At 35.1% G+C, this 26,123-nt stretch overlaps 1 protein-coding gene across 1 annotated transcript in view; it reads right to left on the reverse strand.

The window, feature by feature from the left end:
• Cap (Cbl-associated protein) overlaps window positions 1-26,123 on the reverse strand; it is a 491,821-nt gene that overhangs the window by 178,785 nt on the left and 286,913 nt on the right. Inside the window, exons 3-4 of the mRNA XM_072021537.1 lie at window positions 24,426-24,502; window positions 24,101-24,175 (exon numbers count right to left, since the gene is read on the reverse strand). Coding sequence (XP_071877638.1) covers window positions 24,101-24,175; window positions 24,426-24,502 — 152 coding nt within the window. The remainder of the gene's footprint in view (window positions 1-24,100; window positions 24,176-24,425; window positions 24,503-26,123) is intronic.

Consider the following 26,123-nt stretch of genomic DNA (forward strand, 5'->3'; position numbering starts at 1 on the left):
AAGTATAGAATGACACTATGGTGAAAAATCCTTTTCGAATGCCCGGTATACTAGATCTTTAACAAATTTTGTATTTTATTTATCGTATATTTGATTTACTATTCAATAAATTGCAGAAGATTCTTCAAATTGTAAAGAATAAACTCTACTCGTAATTTTCCCGATATATTTTTTCAGATAGCACAATCTCTATTCTTTGATCTCTATTCTATAGAATACAATATCATATTATACACATAAAAGGAATAAAAGAACTTATAATATAACTATGTGATAAATAAGATAAACCCCTCGCCTCGAATAATCAATTGAAACCATACCGTTCGTTACAGCGACATCAAATAGAGTATCGAAGTTTTCATCAAAACAGACATCTTCCTTCATCCACCTGTCGTTCAGCGAAGTGTCACCTCCGACAATTTCTTTAACTACATCAGTTCCCTCAAGTATCATGCAACGTTCCATCTCCTTCGACGTTTTCCTCGAACTTATGTTGTATTGCTCGTCCTCGATATTCATATTTCTGTTTATAAACTTTTGTTCATCTAGCATTTCTCTGTCGTCATGTTCGTCCTTGAAACGAACAGTTTTACTGTTATTGGTATTGAAGAGGATACCACGAACAGCCTCGACATTTTTGTTCTTCAAAATAGGCGCTCGATCGAACAAATGGATCATACTCCTCTCGATATTCGATCGCGTATCGTCTATCGCGTCAGAGTAGAATTTTTTAAAATTAGATTTTTTTATTCGAAGTGTTCCAGCATTGCTACGGGGCACAGAATTTTTCATTCGCCTGTAACCCCAGCTATGTAAAACTGCAGTGGGTTCAGAAAATTCACTGGTCGGAATGGCAACGGTATTCATCCTCCTAAAATCCAACGTGTTTAGTTTGTTTTCGAAGTTCTGCTTGGTTTCGTCGGTCCTGAAACAAGCTGGCGGCTCGATGAGAAACTTCAGCGCTTCCAGTTGTTCGTAGTATTCACGTTCGAACTCCTCCCGGTTGAGTTTGCTATTTCCCTTTCCATCTTTTTCCTTCCCGTTAGTTAATCCGGCTTCGACATTTACCGCAAGAATCGCCGACTTTGAATCGACTTTTTTGACCACAGGTCTCGCGAAAGTCACGCCTTTGCCTCGTTTCGACCCACAACTAACGTCAAATCTATTTCTCTCGCTACTTTTCTTCGTCATCTGCCGTTTTCTAGATTTTCGACGACTCTCTAACCTTGTTCCCGGTCTGGAACTCCTGCTTCGTTTCCACGAAGCGCGTAACGAACGAATCATTGCTACAAATCGTGATCCAGGACTGGCACATGCGACTTTTCTCTTGGATTTCGAACGTGGCACACGTTTCGACAGCTGTTTGTCGCTGACCAAAGGGTCCGTTGTCTTGAATGACGAGATTTGCGAAGAACTTGTTTCCTCCGCGCCGGTCAAGCATTGCGAACAATTGAAAAATCTCATCTTCGAAACGGGGTTGCCAATTCGTCACTATCGCGTCAATTCATTAATTTTTTTATTTATTTTATAATAGGTTTAACGTCACATCAATTGCAGGCACAATTTATCCATGGTTATTAGGGGTTATCTATGGTTATGGTAAGATTGAAAGTACTACGGAGATATTGAATTTCGTTATCTAACGTCGTGTTTTTCAAACATTTGTTTATTGTCACTGCGAGTTTCATTCAGAGTATTATTAGAAGAAACTCTCTATATTTAAGGCAATTTAAAATGTGTTTAACCGCTGTATAATGTAAGTTTCACAAATATTGCGTTATCAAGATTGTTGTTTTATCATATCATATATTATACAGAACAAAAGTTCGCGGATAATTCACGACTATCGCGTTCCATTTCTTTCAGTGTTTTAATACACTTAGGAAAGACATATTACACTATAGAAATATTGCTCTTTTTTAGATATACAGTGGCTCACGAAAGTATTTGAACACCTAGCATAACAAGCTTTCATGTATATGCTAGCTGTTGTTCACGACTTCGTCCACGTAGAACTAGGAAAACTGATATTTTTCTCTATTTATTTTTTGATATTATGCATTGTTGAAGTAACTACTTCGAGAAAAACTCTACATCTTTATTTATTTATATTTGTGAGCTAGAGACTGCTATTACGCAAAAATATTCTACATAAGGAGCGGTGCATATTATTGTACCCTTGAGTATACATTATGTCTTCGGTTGCAATGTCTAACAACAAAGGAACTAATAAACAGATCTCTATTTATGTTTCCTGTAGCCTCTAGCCAAAGCTATAAGGTTAACTTTTTTGGTAATGTCCTTTTATTATAAATATGTGCTCCCTATCATTCCATTGTCTAGTAACACTAAGAGAGTAAAAATCTGAATCAGTATAAACTTATACATTATACTTATACTTATACCCTTAATTATTTCAATATACTTCTCTATTACAAATTCATCCACTTCAATCAGTCAACCTCAACCTCAACATGTATAATGTAAGAGTCGATTCTGATCCGAACGAAACGAAACATCTTAGAGAGCGACTCTCGTCTTAATTTGGAATATATCTTAGAGTCATCTTTAGTACAACGTAAAGCAACTTTGTAGCGTCGCAACTATAGATATTATAATGATAGAATACGCGGGTTACGGCCCATATGTGTTTACCTGTAAGTGAACGCAATATCGAAATAGAAAGAGAACGTTGTATAGAAGCATCTTCTGTCCTTGTCTAATCGATACGAACGTGCATGCGTTATTAGACAAGAATACAAGAGGTTTATGCAGCGTTCTCTTTCTACCCAGCTCTATTCTTTTCTATCTATTTATTATCTATGGTCACAATATTGCTGCATCCCCTCTTTCAATGAGCTGTCCTCCCGAACGTGCGCGATTCAAAATTTACTGTCACTTGTCACAGAAATCGATATAACCAGACGGTGGAAACCAAGCTTCGTTAATCCGACTCGTGTCATATTTATGCTCGCTGCTGTGTTCTCTGATGAGTAAGCGTAATAAAATATATTTTATTTTATTTACGCTATAGCCCATGTCCATCTGGAGGAAATGTAATTTCCAACGGTGAAAGAATTATACAAATCGATAAAATAATTTCTAAAGTGGCCTCGAACAAACAGAAGAAGAGCTTCCCTCTTTATAATAATGTAGATTAGCATTGTAATATAGCACAACTGTCATGATTACGTTGTTGAAATGTGAAAACAATCTGAAAATCTATATACATTAGGTCGTCCGAAAAGTTTTTTTCGTTTTATAAGGAAATAATGGATGCATAATATTTTCCGTTTTATACTATTTTATTGAATTACGTAGGATCCATTTTGTTCTATCAAGATAAAGACTACAACGTTCGACAGATTAGGTTTGTATAAAGATGCGTTGCTGTAAAAGAAAGACACTTTTCGGACAATCTAATATATACACACCTTGACGCTAATAACATTATAAGCGTTAGGAACCAAAATTCTAGGCAGGCCCCAAATGTACTTGTCAAAAAAGTTAGTAAACGGTTATCAGAATTACGTAAATTACATTAGTTAGTATGCAAAGAGTGGGATAAAAGTTTGAATCTAACTAAAACGATGTTTGCTGAATCAACACGTAGATTCGATCGAATGTTCCAGACGCCCTTACCAGGCATTCGATGGACCCATTCTAAAACGTTCTGGGGGATTCTTGCTTACGTTTTCTAGAATACGTAAAAAATAATTGAATCAGTTGAAATCACAATTGCGTATGCGTGTGCGTATCTTAATTACTATCTTAATTACTACGCATGAAAATAATATTCACCATCTAAGTAAATATGATATTCTGATAGATTAATCAAACAACCTCGAAACGTAAATATTAATTTTCCATTGGTTTAGCAAACATCGACTTAGCCTGGCTAAACTCCTAATTTCGGTTTTTGTAAGTTGACAATTATGCTCCTTATAGATTTGGCAGCAGTTTTGTTAGTTGTCATTACCTAGTTTGTTCGTTGGTATGTGTCGATTTTAATTAATATAAACATGTGTTTAATTGTCTCATAATTTCAATTTTTACACTCGTCAATTTGTAAGATTTTGTTACGCAGTAACGACTGGTTGTTTTTTTAATGAATTTTTTTTTTGTTTTAACATAAACCTAATTAATTTAATAAACCTACTAAAAATAAATCAGTTTTTTTATTATATTGAATTATACTGAATAATAAGTAAGATTTCTAATCACAGAAACTGCAATTTATCTCTCATTCTTGCGTTTTCAGAATATTTCGACAAATTAATGTTTTGTAAACATTCTAACAAAAAAATAAGATGCGAAAAAATTTTGAAAAATACAACGAATATGGGAAATATAAACTGAATATTTGAATCAACCAGGCACAGATATACATATTTCTATTTAATTCTCTTTGTGTATGTTGTTGAGTTTTATTCGAACACAGCAATAATTCATAAATTCAACAATTCTATAATGCAGTAATAATTTTAGTTTATCCAAGATGAGACAACGGAAATACCTCAGTGGAAACTGAGAAAGAAAACTGAGAGAAAAGAGAGAAACGAATTTATCGAAATGCCAAAAGATTTTATGGGACTAATCGAATTAATATCTGAACTTGGTCCCTCTTTAAATGAACATATCTCTTTAAATGACAGAATTCAAATGTTTCGTATCCAACGAAATGAATATACAGAGAGATAATAGAAATAATAGAAAAAAGAAATAATTAAACATATAAATAGCGAAGATAGTAGATGTTATCCGATAGTAACTGACTCAATCCCGGTCTTAACACATACACATCAGATGGCAATAGTTGTTAGATACTAATATAATTGTTTCTAGGCGTTTATAATTTACCATTAGAAAATATTTGCTGACAAAGTTTTGACAACCCAACAAATATTCGTGGAAAAGGTCAGGGATTAGAAACACTTATAAAAACTAAAAATAAATATGCGAATTTTCTGCCGTGTGCTGCTCATTCTCTCGACTTAGTAGGCGCATAGAAGCAGTAGATTAATTATTTAGACGTAGTTCAGAAACTATTTGTATCTTTTTTAGTTCATCCCGCAGCGGATACAGTGGACTGACGAGCTGTTGTTCCTCGAGGCCAAAATGATAAACGTCATCATTTTTATCTTTTTCGATAAAATATATTTAACAAATGTTATAGTAATCACAATGAGATTAAGAATAACCAATATAATAAAATTTAATTGTTAATAAGCAATATAATAAAAAGTAATATAATATATATATTTATTATAATTTATTAATCTGATCCTAATTTTAAATTGTCCAAGCAATCAAATATAGTTATTCAGATCCTTTTCACTGAACTATATATTGCTAAGACCTTTGTTTTCGAAGGGCTTATCTCCGAAAATAAAAATATTTAATTCATAAAAGATTTCCGGATAAAATAGTCTTGTGCAAAGAAGAACTCGAACATTATTGTATAAAATTATTCGAGACAATTATAGTAAATTTTACTACAAACTAACTAGGCACCTCCTATAAATATACTATATATAGAGTATGGAATTATGTACAAATATGTATAATTCAAACTAAACACACAGATACACAGTCGAAATACGTGTTTTTGATAAACGTGAATAGCGAAAACTAACTAAAATGGCGTAATATTGATCGAAAATGAGAAACTCAGCAATGTACGATATTTCGACGCTTGTTTATACGTATATTTGTCCTCTTTTCAATAGAATAGAAATACAAAACGTATAAGCAAAGTCAAACATTATTTGTCTGCAGACTAAATCGAGTATTCGATTACAAGCAAACAGTCAATACCTAACGATGCAATACAGGCGTTCCGAACGCGTCCAAACGTCAAAATACTGCGCACTCCTATTAATTTGCATACATATAAATTTAAAAGTTCGATTAAAAGCGGTTGCACTTAGCATTTATATGATTTTATAATAATAATTGTCTAAATTTCACTTTAAAAAATTTCATAATTTAAGTCTAATACTCGCCAACATCTTTAAAACCCTACTCAAAGTTTAAACTGTTACAAACATTGGATCGTCAATGTGTGAATGAAAACATGCTTACGACACGGTTAAATAATGAAAATACACGTATTGATACGTATAAAATTGTAATTAAAACTCGCTACTTCATGTTCTATGATCAGTAATTAGAACATTTAGTTTCACTTCAAATTTCAGAATTTTTATTTTAGAGCATTATCTTCGATTACAGAATTATCTAAAATGAATATTTTGGATTTTTAAACTTTGGATAGTTGCCAGTTCATAGGAAAAAAAATTTTTTGAATTTTAAATTTGAAATGTTAAACTTTTGATCACGGAAAGTCGGATTTCAGTTCACTGCGCGCGGTTGATATATATTAAAAATAAATAAATTTCAATTCACGTTGGAAAATTTGAATGAAGTAAGATGATAACATTATGATGCTATGAAATCATTAAAATTTGGATATGGCGATATTGTGAAAACTTTAAAATTTATTTTTGAGAAATCGGAAGAAAAAATTGATTTTAACCTAATAGGAAAATATTTATTTAAAAAATTTGTAAAGTTAGAATATGCTATATTAATTCCGAGATGGAGGATATTTTAGAACGTCCTGAATAAAGCTAACAAAAAATTACAAATTCCTGGCTTAATTTCATTAATTTTGGTTGCAAACGATCTTAAAACAAATGTTAATGAAAAATTTCTTGAATACGAAAAAGAAGCACGGGATATACGCAATGAAATAAATGTCAATTATAATGATGTTAACAAACGTGTAACAATTAAAAAATATTCTTGTTGAAGTGGTCACCACTTCTAAGAAAACTCTCATCTAGTCTTTTTAGTTTTCTCAAGCACTGAAGCCATTGACAGTGTATAGACAATAAACTGGGACGAAGGCAGACCATAGACAGTAGACAGGCGACGATAGCTTCGGGGCTTTCAGTCATAGGGTAACACTGCTAGCGTGTACATCAGGACTAGCTCAAATTATATTTTCTATTTTACAATTTATCCACGCGCCCTTCTGTTCATACATCTAATAACTCCAACGATTCTGATAATGAAAAAAGATCCGAATAATCTAAGAGCAAAAACGAATTTCACATAGAAGTAATTAATCAACTTTTGAACATTTTATTTTAGGAATTAAATAAAAGAAGTGAAATGTATGCGGAATATGCAAACAGATTTCAATTTCTTTTTGATTTGAGAAATAACAGTGTTAATGAAAAGAGTATTAATAACATCATCTGTCATCCTACAATGCAGATATTGCTGACAAGTTAAAAGCCGAATGTAGTCAATTTAATAAATATCTTAAGCTCACAAAAGCTGAAACTAACCAAAAGGAAAATAATTCGCTGATATGTATTACAACGTAAAATTAATTTCTGAAACAAAATTATTAGGTCTTCTCAAATTTTACTATTGTATTAAAAATTTTTTAACAATACCTATCTATTAATACTTGGAAATCAGAGAAGTCCTTCTCTAAATTATCAGTAATAAAAAATAAATATAGAATAGTTACGTCCAAAAAACGATTGAACTTTTTAATTATTCTGTCAACTGAAAATAACAGAACTAGATCGTTGTCATATGATGAAACAGTAAAGCAATTTGCACATACAAAAGTTAGAAATTTTAAAGTAATACTTACTTACGTTCTTAGAATTCATGATTACCTACTTTTTTATTATGTTTGTTGTATTATATGCATGTGCAATATGTAAAACTTTGCAATACAGGTATCGTCAAATTTAAATGTTATTTGCTTGAGTTTAGATGCTACAGAATGATTATTAGCTTCAGAGCTAAAGCTTAAATTCACCAATATTGATGTATCAATAAAACCGTGACAGATGTATATTGTTACAGTGTTAATAAAATTCCGAAAATGTTTTGTATAATATACATAATATATTCAAGTTTCTATAAGTATTCGAGATATTTTCGTGAGTCACTATATTGTTACTATACTTAAATTATAACTAAGAATATGAATCTTTCCTTAATCAGAAATTTAAAAAGAAACTTCTTTATATTTGGCTTAAAAGCATGTGTTTATATCTACTTGACTTTTGTAAATATCACACTCATATTTTTTTGACGATTACGGAAAAGCTATTGACACCTGTTTCATAGAGTGATCGTTAAAGTTAGAATTGTTTTGGCATTGTGTTCGAAGAAGCATATCCGTTTTCAATCACCGATGAATTCAATAGCTCCGACCTGAATTACGTAATTCAACGCGCGATGCGTCTAATTGTACAGCGAAGCGCGAGAGTTATGCGAGCAGAATGCAATGCGAAAATTCGATCAAGATAATCATATCGATCGAGATCAATCAATTTCTTGTTTTATCTTTAACGTTAATTATCGATATAATATTGTGACAAACGCCATTCATACAGAATAAAACATTGTTCCAATTTTCTTCTTTTTGCTCTTTCGCTGCAGAAAGTATTGACACAATTCCGAAAGTCATACTATTCTTGTAAATGCACTATCGCTCAGAAATATTCGGACATTGGATTATTTTTTATGAAATTTAATTTAATCACAAAATGACTTTTATAGATCTTAGATTTTATAATTGTTATAGCCATTCATCGTAGAATATTCTGCTGTTTTAAAATTAATTTTTCACGCCATGTTCTTATAAATTATATGTATACTTATACCATATATACATTTTTATAAATAATCTTATAATTGTAATATAGCTAATCTTATTTTATTTAGTATATCGTTATATTAGCCATAAATGGTTTATTCCTGACAATTATTGATCTCCGATTTTCAAATTAAACTACAAAGTTATTAATTATCTTATTTCTATATTTTTCCTTTTTAAGCTGGTCAATTTTTAAAATATGAATGACTGCGCTGGGCTATGAATTTTATACTAAGATTAAAAAGTTTTTTTGAAATAAATAAAAAAGATCATCGACGTTAATTCAAACGATGATATTTAAAATCGACATGTACATCGACGAATTGTATATTTCATTACAAAATATTATTCGTAAATTTATGACAGATAAATCCATACTTTAATTCAATGGTTTTATACGAATCTAATAGTAACATTTTTTGCGTTCGGTTGTTTTCTAGTAACAGACTGCCCAAAATGCCCGAATATATAGGAGCTATAATATTTTTACAAAGAATTTAATTTCTTTATGATGTTAATTGCACGAACTTTAGAGTGTCTGTAAGTAAAGCTTTTCATGAACATTTTAAAGAATTGTATTTTTAAATCTCCATCCATACAGAATCAACAATTTTTGACAAACTTGTCGAAAAGCTACTTCATCGTAAATTTGAATTTTTAATCACTTTGTTGTGATGCACATATAACAGAAAAAATAATAAAAATGGGCGGTCGTCCCGCAATAACTTTGAAAAAAATAAAATACCACGGGTTTAAGCGGCATGTTATTTTAATCGCTCTGTTATAACGTACGAATAACAGAAAGAATAATTGAATAAATTCTTAGCATACTCATGAGTCATTAATATACAAATGCATTCAGAAAGTAAAGAATAACCCAAATCTAATCTAATACTCGCGAGTCAAGTTATATACGTACGCGTAATCCGACTGACGCTCTTAATGTCGACAGAATTTTATTTTTTTCAAGATCATTGGGATCCGACCACCGCTTTTTATTATCTCTCCTCTTATATGTGCATCACGAGAAAGTGATTAAGTAATCACCAAATTTCAACTACGAGTCACCCTTCTATGTCTACCTTTCGAAATCGTTCAGTTTCGTTCGAAGTTCGTCAAGTTCACACGTGACGATCGGTCAAAAACCACAGTCACAGTTTCCCACAGTATACAGCATCGCGAACACGTGTGCCCTTACAACCACTTGCTCACCAATCCTGTACACCATCGTATTCAAAAACTGAAGCAAACGACACGGTCTAGTCTCTAATTTTCCCACCTTCACAGTATCACTCGATGGCCGAACTTTCGTTTCAGATCCAGAAAGTATCGATTCAAACGATTCTTCAATCGGTTTTCAGACGTTTCATCAGAACTGAGAAAGCACGCTGGTCAGAGCGCATTCGAACACTGGCAGAGAGGTGGGTTGTACAACGATTCGAAAAGAAGGAAGAGGGTCTCACCTTCTAGGGCGTCTTCTAAGTGAAGGAGGGTGCGGCATCGTCGTGGAAACACAAACAAAACTTATAAATGTAATGGCAGGTGCATCTCGCATGGTTGATCGTCCGTGTGACCGGTTAACAGGTGTGGGTTAGGTTTGGCAGTGTTTGAGAACGTGCATGGACGCAGGCTATAAGTGAACCGTGGTACACGTTGCTCATCTGCCCATCGTCGCGTGACGACACGCCGATTCGCAGGAAAGGGTCCCACAATCGTGAATCGAACCGAAAATATATACTGCCGCTCATAAGTATCGGGACAATTTGACTGATTTGTAGTAACAGTAATTTTACCAAAATATGCAAATTAATGACAAATTAATGGACAATTAATATATTATAATTACAGTCGTTGATCAGCGAATTCAAGGATCACTCGAGATTTTCAAAATTATTCACTCCTTTAGCAAAATCGATAGGTATGAATTCTATATGCTACAATAGCAAAGCTTATTAATTATTAACATATCGTATAACGTACATATTAATAATCTATATTTCGCCTTTTTGAAGATGTTTCATATTGTTTAATCGTAAAGTGACATTAAAATCACAAAATCAACAAGAATTTATTTATCTGCTTTTCTCCTTCGATTTTCAACTATAATAATTGTATATATTTAAAACTTGTATTGTAGGCGACTTAATATATTCCATTTTTTATGATATAAAGTTTTCCAATAAGCAAATAAATCTAGCGAGTAAATGCCGAAGTTCTGATAATTCTAGGCTCTTTAATGTTGTACCATTTGTTCATAATGTTTTGTCGACACGTTAATTTAAGTAGACCCATTGTTTCGAATTCGAACTCGGAGTTGTTCAGGACATCTTTTTCTACGAGTTTCTATATCAACGAGTTATCAGTGAAATCGGTCTTAATCGCCGATGATCATCAGAAAAAGAAAATCATGTGAAAGGCGCCGCTTAGGTATTGAAAATCGTACGATTAGAACGTTTACTTGATTTGTGGTTACGGTAAATGTAATTTCTTATGTGAAGTTTATTATCAAAGGTGCATTAACTTCTATTCGTAACAGTAATTTTCTTTTTCTATCAATTATAACAATATAATTTTTTTGTATGACTTGATACAATTCTTTTTTAACTGTCGACATTAATAATGCCTAAACATGTATTATGATGGTGAATTTTATTGTCGAAGAAAATAATTATTAATGAATTTCTGACTAATTAATAAAATTATTTTTTCCTGTGCTCGGAACGCATCTAGTGGAGCAAAGTTACACGAAGTTATGCATTGTTTCAGTATAATTCCTGAGTAAACGAATTTTTCTGAAACCTTTTTGAACACATTATAAATACAATAAAATTCAAAGTTTACCCTTCGAAATACACCGCGAACTTCTTAATTTTGTACAAAATTAGAGAAAGCTTTTGTATATTGTAAAATTAATCAAAAACATAAAAATGTTTGTGAAAATAGTAAATCTAAGAGGTTTCGAGGTCAAGGATTTCGAAATTGAAAATGTCAGACTCACATATATTTTAGTAAATTAATGAAATAATGTAAAAATGTTTGTAATAACGGTAACTTTAACTAACAAAATTTTTTAAACTCTCTGATTATTTATAATATGAAGTTTAATGACTGTAGATAATAATAAGCTTAAAATATGCAAAAATGCATCTATTACAAAATTTTAATGTACACATACATACAATGTTTTAAAATATTAAATTATGACGGAATCTTCGACCAAATCTTTTCGAAAATTTTTTCAGAGAATCTTTCCCAAAATTATCAGTTACTTTCTTCGAGACCCATGACATTGTCGACAACGATCCGCCTAGCCTCGTATCGAAGACTCTTCGAATATCCAGGGTTTATGATACCAGCAATCTACTATTGAAGGTATCAACTCGTGTTGTATATCAAGGTGTAGCGACTCATGAGCATAGAAAAAGTTTCAAGTTGAAACGGAAAATTCAAATCTGAGAGAGACCCATATTATTGCACCTTTGAATACTAACGTTGTTTTGGGTTACAATTCTAGAAGCAAAAGAACTTTGAATAAATCGTTATTGGTGTTTCTTGTAACCTTCAGCCAAAGTTACACAAGAAAATCAACTTTTTTGTGGTAATGTCTGTTATATAAATGTATGAACGTGCTTCCTATGACATTAGTATTATCCTTTCTTCGATTGGTATAGTAGCATTGAGCGAGCGACGATTAAAACCGGCATACACTATCTCTGTACTTGTACTTATTTTAATACATCTGACTATTATGAGTTCATCAACTCGTTACATTACTAAATACACCTACACGTTTAATCCACCTCAACGGAAACTTTGAACAAAATATACATTGTTCGCATCTAATTCAAAAAAGATTCGTTGTCCTATGTGTCGTAAACCATTTTTAACCATATATTTATATGCCAAATGTTTTTTATAAACGTGTAGCTGTGGTACTTACAGGCCCCAATATACTACATAATAAACAGCAAAATTAAAAAATTTTTTTATATACTTATATTCTTTCTACAGCTGTCTTACCTAAAGCACACCCTAACGGTTGTCCCGAGTAGATACCAAAGCATGTTTCGGTCTTTTTCTACGTGCTATTTATACAATGTTCTCACATTAGATGCTATTCTACACATATACTTTTTAAATATTGTACATGTATCCGTTAAGGATTTCAATTCTATTATGCGATATTTTTGTTACGATTTTTTTGTGGACACTCGCGGATGTGTATGGTTCTTCTGTGGATATTTACGGACGGGACAATCGCAATATTGATAATCGGAAATATTGTTACTATATGCTTTTACTTATTAATTATTTATAGAGGCGAAAGATTAGAGGAAATATTAGGCCCTTTTGGAAATTCAATGCGGTTTTCGATATTCCATTATGGGTTTTAATGAATAAGTAAGTTTTATATTTAATCTACGATTTTTCTTACAAAATGTCGAGTAGGGCAGTTTTCGTCTTCGAATGCCATAATCCTTTTCTCTACTACTTACGAAATACATTGCTGCCTATGTATCGTTTGATTTGAGAATCGCTGTGTACTACGCTGCTTGAGCTGACCTGCTTTCATTGATGTAAGAAGGTTTGCTCGCACACAGGAATATTTCGGTCGATTCTTAATTGTTGATAACTAAAAAACACCATTTTTTCTTTTTTTTTTTTTATTCTTGATTTTCATTTCAAGAATTTTGGTTTCAAGAACCACCCCTTAAAACCACCCCTTTTTGTTTTTAGATACGATTTGGTAAGAGTAGCGTTACCTGGGGGAAGTTGACAACGTAACGGGATTTCTTTCGGGCTCGATAGTTGTGACAGCAGATCGTGGCCGGCTGGCCTTGTATTGTGGACGCTTTGCGAAAACCTAGGGTTTTGCTAACGACACAAGCAATTTAATATTGCGATCGTTGAAAAATTCGATTTTTTAGAAACAATAGACGTTACGTCACGAGGCTCAGTAGAGATCGTATTTCTAACCGTCGCTCGCGGACCTACAGCGTCGCAGACATATCCTCTTATCTGCCCGACGAAAAACATACATTGTATCGACGAGCGCATATTTGTCACCAGGCAGCGAGTTCTGGAACCGTCGATTTCGGACCGTTATTTCCAACAAAGAAGTCGGCCTGCGTGATCATCGGCGCGAGCGGTGGCGTGATCCGAGCATATGGGGGATCGTCTCCCCGAAAGACAAAGAATCGGTCTAAGGAAGTCAGTCTCAATCGAACATTCTAACCAATCAGTCGCATTCGAAATCTGTAATCGATGAGTCTCATTCGACAACTGTAACTGCACAGTCGCATCTGAACAGTCTCATTATAAAATTCACACCGCATACATAAAAAATCGAATCGAATCTCCATAAAACATTAACTGTATCTATCACGAAACAATTTGTGACGCTTCTATTATAATTTAATTTATTGTTAAAAATACATGCTATATTAACCTGTTAACACAGTGTTAATTTCATTCAAACACCCCTGTTATCTTAATCGAAACAAGGGGAACGACTATTTCGCGGCGTCGATTATACGATTATAATCGTTATACGATAACGTCGATTATAATCGTAGCGAGAATTTACGCCTCTCGCTGACGCGTTTTCCTCGCGACCGCGTCTCTCCGCGAACGGTCGTAACAATAGAGAAGCTATTAAAAGAAGCTATTGGAAGCTAATTGGCTTGTTCAAAAATAGCTATTATATTTTCGTATCATAAAGCATAAACGTGGTAGCCGTTTGCAAATACTTCTTTTGTTTATGCAACTAGTCACTGCAAAGTTATTTCAAGTAATAAGTTTAAAGAATTTATCGATTGTTATAAAACAAAAAATAAAGAAAAGGTGTAGTAACATCTTGATACTACTCTACAAAATTTTCATTAATTTAAGTACAAGAATGTATTCATTATTAACAAAATTTATTATGAACATTACAATTCTGGATATTTATTTATTTTAAAATTATTCATTTTCAAGATAAATTCATTTAGAGATTAAAATGGACTGTACTCTACCTTTACTTTAATTTTTTAATTATTTGGAGTAATTGGAGCAAAATAGATAAATAATTTTTCCTTTGCACATTTATCATGTGTGTATATATATACTTTATACACACAAGCATGATAAACATATAAAGAAACATATGAATTGTTTTTTATAATCATTATACGTAATCATTGTAATAATGAGTATATATCATACTCAACGATTTATAACCATAGATCGTAAAACAAAGAATCGCGTGTCGCAATGCTTAATTAACCGACAGATATATTCTACTCCCCGGGAGTTTAACGCTGTCCGCACCTACTGCGAGGAGGTTATGCAGAGAAAGGAGCGGGCAGAGAGAGACCGGAAGAGAAGAGCCGATCCCAGTAGATCGTCGCATCAACGTCGCAGGGGCTCCATACGACGCAGGGGCTCCGTACGACGCAGGGGCTCCGTACGACGCAGGGGCTCCGTACGACGCAGGGGCTCCGTACGACGCAGGGGCTCCGTACGACGCAGGGGCTCCGTACGACGCAGGGGCTCCGTACGACGCAGGGGCTCCGTACGACGCAGGGGCTCCGTACGACGCAGGGGCTCCGTACGACGCAGGGGCTCCGTACGACGCAGGGGCTCCGTACGACGCAGGGGCTCCGTACGACGCAGGGGCTCCGTACGACGCAGGGGCTCCGTACGACGCAGGGGCTCCGTACGACGCAGGGGCTCCGTACGACGCAGGGGCTCCGTACGACGCAGGGGCTCCGTACGACGCAGGGGCTCCGTACGACGCAGGGGCTCCGTACGACGCAGGGGCTCCGTACGACGCAGGGGCTCCGTACGACGCAGGGGCTCCGTACGACGCAGGGGCTCCGTACGACGCAGGGGCTCCGTACGACGCAGGGGCTCCGTACGACGCAGGGGCTCCGTACGACGCAGGGGCTCCGTACGACGCAGGGGCTCCGTACGACGCAGGGGCTCCGTACGACGCAGGGGCTCCGTACGACGCAGGGGCTCCGTACGACGCAGGAGCGCGGCGCCACCGTCGCTGCCCCGGGTGCGTCAGATTAGGGGACGTGGCGCTAGGAGGAGTGGTTCCCCCTAGCTTTCCAACTCAAGCCGGGACGCCTCCCTAGACAACTACAACGGCAGGGAGATAGACGACGAGGTTGCACTCGGTAGTGATTCGCAAGAGACCCCGGATGCACCTCTGAACGTCGGGATGACCACCGTGGGGTTTTAGTCGGTAAGAGTCCGACACTACACGGTCGTTGCTACGCAGCGCCGAGTGTCCATGAGGATTTCCCCACGATAAAAAAAAAAAAAAAAAAGATATATTCTACTATCTAAACGTATCCTCCAAATCTATGCAATCAACTCAAAATCATATTTCTATTAACTCTATCAATATTAATTATATATTCGTTCAATCATGTATGGTAATTGTACGAGAAACTGAGAATGAGTTGAACAATGACTACAACAAATTTAAAAATTATTTTATACGCATGTTTTTCCATGCAAATATACTCAAAACATTTTCAGCATGATCATTTTATAGCTAAAGTGGATTAGATAAATGGTAATTTATTTTCAAAAATTCTATTATGGTCTTTTGCAGAACAAAAATGAATTCGATAATTGTCAGCTAATTACACAATAATATAGTTTGAAGTTCCAATGCAAGTAAATGGTACACGCATAAACATCCTTTAAATCATAAAATATCGAATGAGCAACTGGCCCATTAAACTGGCACTATGGCAGTTACGTCACTGCCACTACGTCCTTGTCAGAAACTAGAAAAGCCTCTTTTCGCCATACTTTTTCTTCCCTGTACATTATTATCCTATTCGTCTTCTGATTCCTTTCTCAGGATTTTCTCGCGGTTGGTTATCCTCGATCTTACACATTTGACGACCAGACCCAGTGGACCAACTATGAACCTCTTCAATATCGAAATAAGAAATTTCCCCTTCGTGTTCCTTCTTACTGTTTCTCTATCATTCTTTATTTATCCTCTTTTTCTTTCTTTATTATATCGTTTATTTTGTGTTGAATTACTATACAAGGATTTCTACATTTTTTAAATATGCTTTTACTGTCATAATGTTTTGAGAGAGCTTAGTTACTAGTTGTATGTGTTACGTCGGCCGACTCTCTACCTGGACCGGGCCTCGCATCGCGAACGGGATGGCAGTCAGATGTCCGCACATCCTTATTGTGTACCCTTAAGACTCTCAAGGACCGACCATAAATCTTAGAAAATTCTAGCTAAAGTCTTTCAGATCGAACAAAGATCTTTTTACGAAAGCGTTTTCTAAGGTCTATGGTTTGTTTCTGGAAAACACGTGAAAGTTGGTTTTTCACACGTGCGATGCTTCCTACTACCAACTTTCTATCGAGGGCGGCTAAGACCCCTCCTAGTCCATCAACAGTCTTAATAGCTAATAGAAACAATGTCTATTACCCTCACTTTCCTGGTCAAAAACTGTCATCAATAAATCCGATGGTCCCATGCTCTAGACACACCCTTCTCTAGCTCTCCTCTGACACAGCATCGTTACTTTCAGCGTAGTCCATTTTCGTCGTCAGAACAGTCAACAAGTCTACCACGGTTCTACCCTTAAATCAATCCGCTTCGTAAAGTCTAACGAACTCATCGAGAGATATCGTCAAGTCGGGTCAAATTTCCGTAACGCATTAACTGTACTCGTCGTCAGATACTTTGTGACGCTCATAATATTGTGTAATCTATTGTTGAATATATACGTCATATTAACCTGTTAACACAGTATTAAAATCATTTAACCATCCCTGTTATCCTAATCGAAACAAGGGGAACGACTCTTTCGCGGCGTCGATTAGCCGAATCGTAGCGAGAATTTACGCCTCTTGCTGACGCGTTTTCCTCGTGATCGCGTCTCTCCGCGAACGGTCGTAACAGTATGCTATCTCGTCTTTCTGTTTTCTTCAGTTCAACGACCTGGAGCGGTCTAAAGAATGTTTTATCTTAATTCTTCTTACCTGCGAGAGTTCCTGAAAACAGTCTGAGACAGTAGGATTTGGATAGTTTTCAAGCCTCTACTGACTTAAGCTCAAGGACCTTTTTCATATTATCTCTTCTTACGCATCATTGAACGTTTAGTATTTTTCTCACTGCTCTGAATTTAGGTGAGATAGCTGCCGCAGTCCACGATTCAATTCCATAAGTCCATAGTGGCTTAATCATAGCTTTGTACAATAATGTACGAGATTTAAGGTTAAATTGTGATGTTCCTTTGAGGAGCCACCAGAATTTAACCAGTGTATCATTTGCTTTTTGTCTAATTTTATGTATATGCTGTTTCCATGTGAGGTCGATGATGATTTCCAACATTTGTTATAATTTCTTAGCCTGTGATCTGTCCTATGGTAGGTAAGTATGATGTTATCAACGAAGGTAAGAATATTATTATAAATTTTTTTATATGGATTTGATGTGTACATTAAAATTGATGTTGAAACGAGTGAGTCGTAGTACTGCCTCGAAATACGTCAGATTTGTATTCGCCGATTTCAGAAATTTCCTTTAGAATTTTAACGAAGAAGTCAGGCAGTTGATTAAAATTGATGAGATGTCTGCTATCAAGTTTTCTTTTAGAGTTTATTATGTGGTATTTTATTGAAAGCTTCCTCCATATCTAAGAATATTCAGTTGTAGCATATTTGTCTTGGAAGACCTTTAGCACTTTCATCACTAGTTTTAGAACTTGCTCTATCATTCCATGATGCTTTTTGAAACCCAATTGGAAGTGGGGTATGATTTCCTGACACTCTGGCAGGATTTTTGCGTGTATTATTCTTTCGAGAAATTTAGACATGATTGGGTGGAGTATGATTAATTTATAATTTATTGGTATGGCGAAAGGTTCTCCTGATTTGGGAATTAGCATTATTCGAACACATCATCAGGGTATAGGGAAGTATCCCTCCGTAGTATTGAGCTAAACAGTATTGTTATAAAGATTTATATGTATTTGTTATAAAGATCAGATGATTGCTTTAGCTGGTAGATGTTACAACAAGGCTCTTGAAATTAAATTGTAACCTGATGACTTCTTAATATTTATTGATTTAATAATTCTTTTCATTTTTTCTACCGCATTTTGTAGTTTAGTTGCCTGAGTCTTCATACGATATATGTAATTGCAATTTCCATCATTAGTATATATCGCTTGCAAATGATTTTTCACTACCTGTAAAATTTGAGTAGCGTCACTTATTCGTTTCTCCTTTACAACCGAACCAGTTGGGAACACTCGATTTGGATTTTTGATTGATCCGATGGTTTCCCATAGTGTTCGTTAGTTCATTCCTTGAAGGAATTGTTGGGATCTTTTATTGTGGAAGATTTGAAGTTATTTTCTCATCGTTGTGTGTAAAGTAATTTACTATGATTTCGTTATGTCTACGTACGATTTTCTTCCATTTGGCAATGGCTTATTTTCTTTCTCTCATTTTTTGTAGTATTTCTTATAGTATTGCTATGTTCTTACATACCACTCTTTTAGTAGATGGAATACCTGACATGCTGCTGTTTCTAGCAGGACCGTGAATTCTTCCAATGCTAGATCTATTTCTACGGGATATTTCAGCTTATAGTTACAGCTCCAAGTGTTATTGACTCTTTCTTAGATGATATCCTAGTCAATTAATTTGGTGGTTAACACTGTAAATTGTCTGAACGATAATTTGAAATCAAATTCCATGATAAGTGGTAGATGGTCTGATGATAGATCGTCAATAGACAGGCAATAACCTGTATCGAGTTGTAAAACTGAGTTGAAGTTTGCTATTGCAAAATCTAATACAATAGAAATTGTTGTTTCTCTCTAGAAGGTTGCTTCTCCTTGGGACATTATGTCTAGGTTTTGGATTTAAATATATTCCTTACGCCGCGGCCTCTGGGACTTGCCAACCTGAATGCTTCGCGTTTAGATTTCCAGCAACTATATATCTGTTACGTTAGTCGGCAAAAAGAGAGGCGAAGTCTTTCTCTTTCGCTTGATAGACTCGTGAGATGCAGCAGGATCTGATAGTGGTTTGGATTTTGTTCGTTTCAATTTAAACAGATGCTATTTGGATTTCATCGGTATTCATTCCTTCTAATGGAATATGCATAATCTCTTTTGTTTTTTCTTGATTATGATAGCCGTTACGTCGCTAATTTTGCCTGTCGTCGTTTGTATAACGTATATCTGGTATCTTGGTATTTTAAAATATGATCTGTCTCTGTGTCTCTTGTAATAGGTAAATGTCGATATCATGGATGGTTAAGAATATTTGAAGTTCTTCCATTTAGCTTTGTGATTCATCATAATTCTATGTCACTAGCTTGAATCTATTCATTGTGGGAGGTGATTTTAGTTAATAACTGCATGAGCGTACTGAATCGATTTATCATTTATTTCATGAATGAGGTTATCTTATCTGTTGGCTTCTGAATCGCGATATGCATGTCATTAAAGTTGTTATTTTGTTTCGGAAAAGTTTCTTCGATTAAATTCTCTGTTCTCGATATATTTTTAGAATTAGTATTTGTCTGCAAATGTTTCCCTATTATTTCTTCATCCTGTTTATATCGCGTTTGTGGTGTTTGTTTATTTATTCGCGAAAAATCAAATTATCTTGACCTTTGTGGTATTGTTTTTGTAACTAGACTTTCTCTTATCTGGCGACCTTTATATTTGATTGGGTGTGTTCAACTATAATTGACGCATATCGATTTATTTAATCTGTACGGAAGTACGGACTTGAACAATTTTTGGATGGATATGCACGAAAACATATTCTGCGTCTGTATTCAGGTTATAATAACTGTGCGTGCACGCACGCGTGTGTGTATGTGTGTCCATATATTGGCATCTAGAGCACTGCGTAAGATATTAGTTGTCTTTAGTAATGAGAAAGATTGAACTGGAGCAAATTCTATTGTAAATATGGGAAGCAGTTTAGTAGTTCTTTTACCGATTACATTGCTTATGTATAAGATTTCATATCCCTGTTGCTCTAACTCTTGCACTCTGTAGATCCTTAATAATTGCCATTGTTACGTTCTGTGATTCTTTACGTTCAAGACGCAAACCAGCTGTACACATAGAATTAAGTGGATCGCAATAATCCTAAGGAACTGTCATAAAACGAGGCTTTTTGATTTACCGTTAAGGCCGTCAATTGGCATAAAACATCTTCGAGTCAAGAGGTTCCTTGTGGTTATTGCTCCATCAAGTAAAAATTGGGGAAACGTGGATTTTTCCATGTTTCCTGGGATTCCACGCGCAAGCGACCAGTGGTGGAGCAATACCACCGAACAAGAGTTTTTCTTTGCGACAGCATCGTCACCGAACTTCACTGGTTCATCAGCTTTAGAACAGTCAACGTCTCTTTACCGGGTTTCCACCCTTCAATCAGTCACCTACTTAACTTATACCTTACGCACCAGCGTAATTAGCTGCTCTACAAAGTTGTTGGAAATATATAATATCTTTGAACTGTTAATCAAGTATTCTACTCATTAAATCACCTTTATTATCCTAATCAAAATAGGGGATCGATCAGTTCGTGGCGTCGATTGTCTAATTGTAACGAGAATTTACGACTCCCGTTGACACGCTTCCTCGCGATTGGAACGTGTTATTTTACGAGGTTGGAACGTGTAGTAGCTCTTCTTTTGCATCTTTTCTTTTGAGAATACTGATTATATTATAGTACGATATATATCAGGATAAAATGTCTGAATGTCTTGATTTGGTTTCCAATGGTTTTTAATGTATACGAGACCTCCATCACTCGTGTTAATAGATCCGTTAACGATATGTGATCGCCTATGAAAATAGGCGGGGGGAGTTGGTTTTTGTTGGCAACTATTTGAATATTCTTTCCTGAGGCACATTTGTAAGAAATTTTTCTGTCCTGAGATATTCTGTAATACTTCAAATCTATCTGGAGTTGTGAGCTTATCGTTTATTAACCATTTTATAATTGATGTATTTCCCAACATCTCATATGTTGATATTATTTCTGTTTGGAGTGAGTGGAAATTTTTCTTGGTTGGAGATAAAGGTAGAAATCGTTTGGCTAGAATTCTTTTCCTCGATGTTTCTGTATCTGTTGTTAGGTCCTGATCGTCTTCTTCGTTGTTGCTAGACATGTTGACGTCATTGTCTTTTGTGTTATATTTTATGCCTCTCATTTGGTTGTTTAGATTTTTTAATTCTTCTTTCCTGTTACAATTATTTTAAATTCTATGCACAGTTTCTAATTAGCCCCAGCTGTTACGCCACGAGGCTTAATATAGATCGTATTTCTAACCGTCGCTCGCGATCCTCCAACGTCGCAGACAGATCCTCTTGTTCGCCCGACGAAAAATATACAATGTCTCGACGAGCGCCTAGTTGTCATCAAGCAGCGAGTTCCAGAAACGTCGATTTCGGTCCGTTATTTTCTTCTCACAAAGAAGTCGGCCTACGTGATCATCGGCACGAGTGGTGGCGTGACCCGAGCGTAGTGGGGGTTGTCTCCCCGAAAAGACAAAGAATTGATCTAAGGGCAATCAGTCCAGTTTGAAAAGTCTAACTGCATACATCGAGAGCTCTGACGAATAAAGTCGCTTAGTCTAACGAAATCACTGAGAGATATCGTAAAGTCGGGTCGAATTTCTGTAATGCATTAACTGTATTCATCGCTAAATAATTTGTGATGCTTTTATTATTATACAATTTATTGTTGAATATACACGCTATATTAACCTGTTAACACAGTGTTAAATTCATTGAACCACCCCTGTTATCTTAATCGAAACAAGGGGAACGACTAATTCGCAGCGTCGATTATACGAATCGTGGCGAGAATTTACGCCTTGCGTTTTCCTTGCGACCGCGTTTCTCCGCGAACGGTCGTAACACCAGCTTTTGACGCTTCCGAATTGGAAGGCTCGATTGAGATCATGTGAATGTTGAATGTATCGAACTCCCCATTTCCGTAACGATTCCTCTATTACTTCCAATATAAACACTCACGTTCTTTCCGCAGTATGTCCGTACGAAATAAAATTTGTATGCACCTCTCCCGCGCAATAACGTAATAAGAATATTTTCTGGCTCGAGACCAGTCGTTAACACGTTGAATGGGGGTCACCGATGACCGGCACTCAACTTCGTCGTGATTAGTAGAAATACATAATTTGAACAAATGTAAATAGTTATAAATTTTTATTATTAGCATCGTTACTACAATAGTGTGACGAAATTAATGCAGTATAAAACATATATAAACAGTTTTATTTATACATGAAATATAGTTCTATTATGTGCGCCCCCAATCAAACATGGGAAAACCTCGCTTTTTCTGTTTTACTTTAATAAACAATACTTTAATAAACGTTTCGACTTGAAAGATGTTTGATGGCAATTAAGGATCTTGACAGAATAAGTATGACCGACGGATAGATTATGGTTTATGGTAGGTCCCAGAACGTAACAACATAGAGGAACTATTTAGCAACGCGAAGAAACAATATGAGATGCTCATGAGATGAGAATCGAGCGAAATTGCACTGCAGCGCCATGGAGGTCACCGGTAATCTCAGTGAAATAAATTCATTAATAATGATTATACACCGTAACATATCTCTTGTAGGTAATATTTCAACATTATATGTATCGCATAATAAAAAATTCATCGTGGCGCCACGGCTAAACCTTGTACAACTGGCGTGGCATTCAACGTGTTAACCGTAACACTAACCGTTTGAGTCCCAGGGGCCATTGAAAATACAGGTCGAAAAATGGCGAACAGCGCGATAGCGCTTGTCTTAATCGATTGCGAGGAGAAGCAAGCGGCGTAATAGCATTCGTAATATATTTGTTATTTTATGAAATACATCTATATTATTATATATGCGTACTATTAGTTTATAAATATTTCGAGTTTTGTTCAATAAAAATTATTGAGAAAATAACAATGAAATATTGTACGAAATACGTACGCTCAAACGGCTAGTACCATCGCGCCATGTCGCATTGCACATTGATTTATTGTTAAAACTTTCATTTTTTAATAAATCAAGCGCGCTACTGAATCGACCGGATCAAATTCTTACCCATGCTCAAAACACTAATCAAAAATTTTCATTATTTATGAAATTTTGAATTTTAGATACGATTGTAAAAAGTTTCAGGTTATCTGAATATAAACATTTAAAGACAAGTGTAAAAATATAAAAGCGTAGATTCAATTTTTCAATCAGCGCTATGTATAATACGTATTTTTATATTTGCACGTTTATATATTATTCAAAATGCCGAATATTCTCAATGTAAAAGTGAAAAATTCATGATTGTGTATAAAAGATGGCATTAAAATATGAAAAATACGTACTTGTTTCGTTCTTCTTTGTATCGGTCGTTATAATCTGGGTATTCGATGTAGTCGTAGTTTTCGTTGTCGTTGTTTCTGTAACAAAATAAATCCAACATATTATGTATGTTAAATTTGTTATCTATAAAGAAAATACTTTGCATTGAAGATAGTATACTTAATATTTACCTATTTCATCAATACTTCAATATACATATAAGTGTATTTCTTATGCACACATTCAATTTAATTGTAAAATTTATTTTAATGTTGAGGACAGCGATATATATGTTAGTTCAATATTCTAATTGTAATGATCATTATATGAAAAATCAGAGACACTTACTGTTGAGAATTTCACTAGTAGTATTTTCTTGTAAACTACTTCTATAAATTCGTCGTTTTGGAGAGCCAATATTTTCCCTGCAAAAGAAGATATGTAATTTTTATGTGATTTACATTATTCTAAAGCTTTTATCTCGATTTAAATATGACAATACAGTTTTAATATATTTATATGTCGGAGATGAAAGGACATCGGAACCTTTCTTTTGGAATTTTCGGGAAGATCCCCAATACTTTAGCCTAGATATTTTATCATAGCTGTACTTAAATAATGAAACTTAGAAGTATTTGTTTATGATTTAATCCGATTATGTTTGTACGAGATTTATGACAGTAGGCTTGGGCTCGAAATGACACAGCTGGTCGCTAAACGTAGCCACGGTCACGGGATGGACGTTTTTACCTAACAGAGATATGGAGTAGATGTATAGCTCTCCTTAAAAATATAGTTGACCCGAGTGGTACAGAGAGGTATGGAGAAGAGTATATAAGTGCAGTTCCACTTGGACTGAGACGAGTAAGTTGAGTTCTACTTGTACTGTGGACAAGTAAGTCGAGTTACACTTGAATTGTGGACCAGTAAGTTGAGTCCGGCTTAGACTTCGGAAGAAAAACGCATTTGCTATCCCGTTGGCCATGGATTCGTTATTGAACCTAAGATCATTGTCATTAGCATCTCGAGTATCTAATCGCCACTAATCATATTTGCACCAGTAAATATCATCCATATTGTATAACAACAATGGCTAATTCAAATGAAGATTCGTTAAACACCACTAACCCCAATGAGAATTCGACATATATGTGTTACAAACGAAGTCCACAGAATATATAAAGCTGGTTTTGCACGGACAGTGCAATGTCAGCATTACACACCTCTTGCTATTTGGCAAAGTCAAAAAAAAAAAAAAAAAAATTGAATGGTGAACATGGACCGCTGTAATGCGAACAAAATTGGCATTACCCACCACTGCGTGAGCAGTTTTAGGAACTATTTCTTTCGTTCTTTTTTTTTTTTTTTTTTTTCGAATTTTGCCAGATTTGAAGTGGTCATTGTGTGTGCAGTGCAGCGCTAAGTTGTTTTATCCATTTCAATCATATTATTTCTTTCGAAGCGAAGTATTGTTATTGGATTAGATGTACAACAATGCCCGGTCGTCGGCAGCCAATCGACTACTCTTTCGGCGATGGAAGCTGGATGCCAACGCATGAAAAACACTCGGTATAATAGTTCTCGGCCGCAACTGTGGCCTCGTACACGATTTGTCGATATTATCGGCGTGAGTTCCTATCGACCGTAAATTTTCATATGTATATCTAACCCAGTACCGATACATATTTCGTTTTAAATGGAACGGCTTGACTGAAGAAAATAAAATAGAACCAGCTCAGTGCGCTGTAGCCCACATGAATCTATAATTATATGCAATATCCACTTCAGCTTGATAAAGTTTGGAAGGAAATAATAGTTCTCGACTCTGCTCACCCAGTGGTAGGCAATGTCAATTTTGCTCGTGTTACATTGAACCATGTTTGTTATTCAACTATTTCTTTGTACTTTTCTATAAACCAGACAAATGAGCCATCAAAATATCCCAAATTGAAAAAAATTGTAAATTTTTATTTTTTTTTTTTATAAATTAAAATAATTAGTAATTTTTTACACAATATGGTTCGGAAGGTCATTAGGAATGAAACG

The sequence above is a fragment of the Bombus fervidus genome, chromosome 19 (assembly GCF_041682495.2).
Source record: "Bombus fervidus isolate BK054 chromosome 19, iyBomFerv1, whole genome shotgun sequence".
Taxonomy (NCBI): domain Eukaryota; kingdom Metazoa; phylum Arthropoda; class Insecta; order Hymenoptera; family Apidae; genus Bombus; species Bombus fervidus.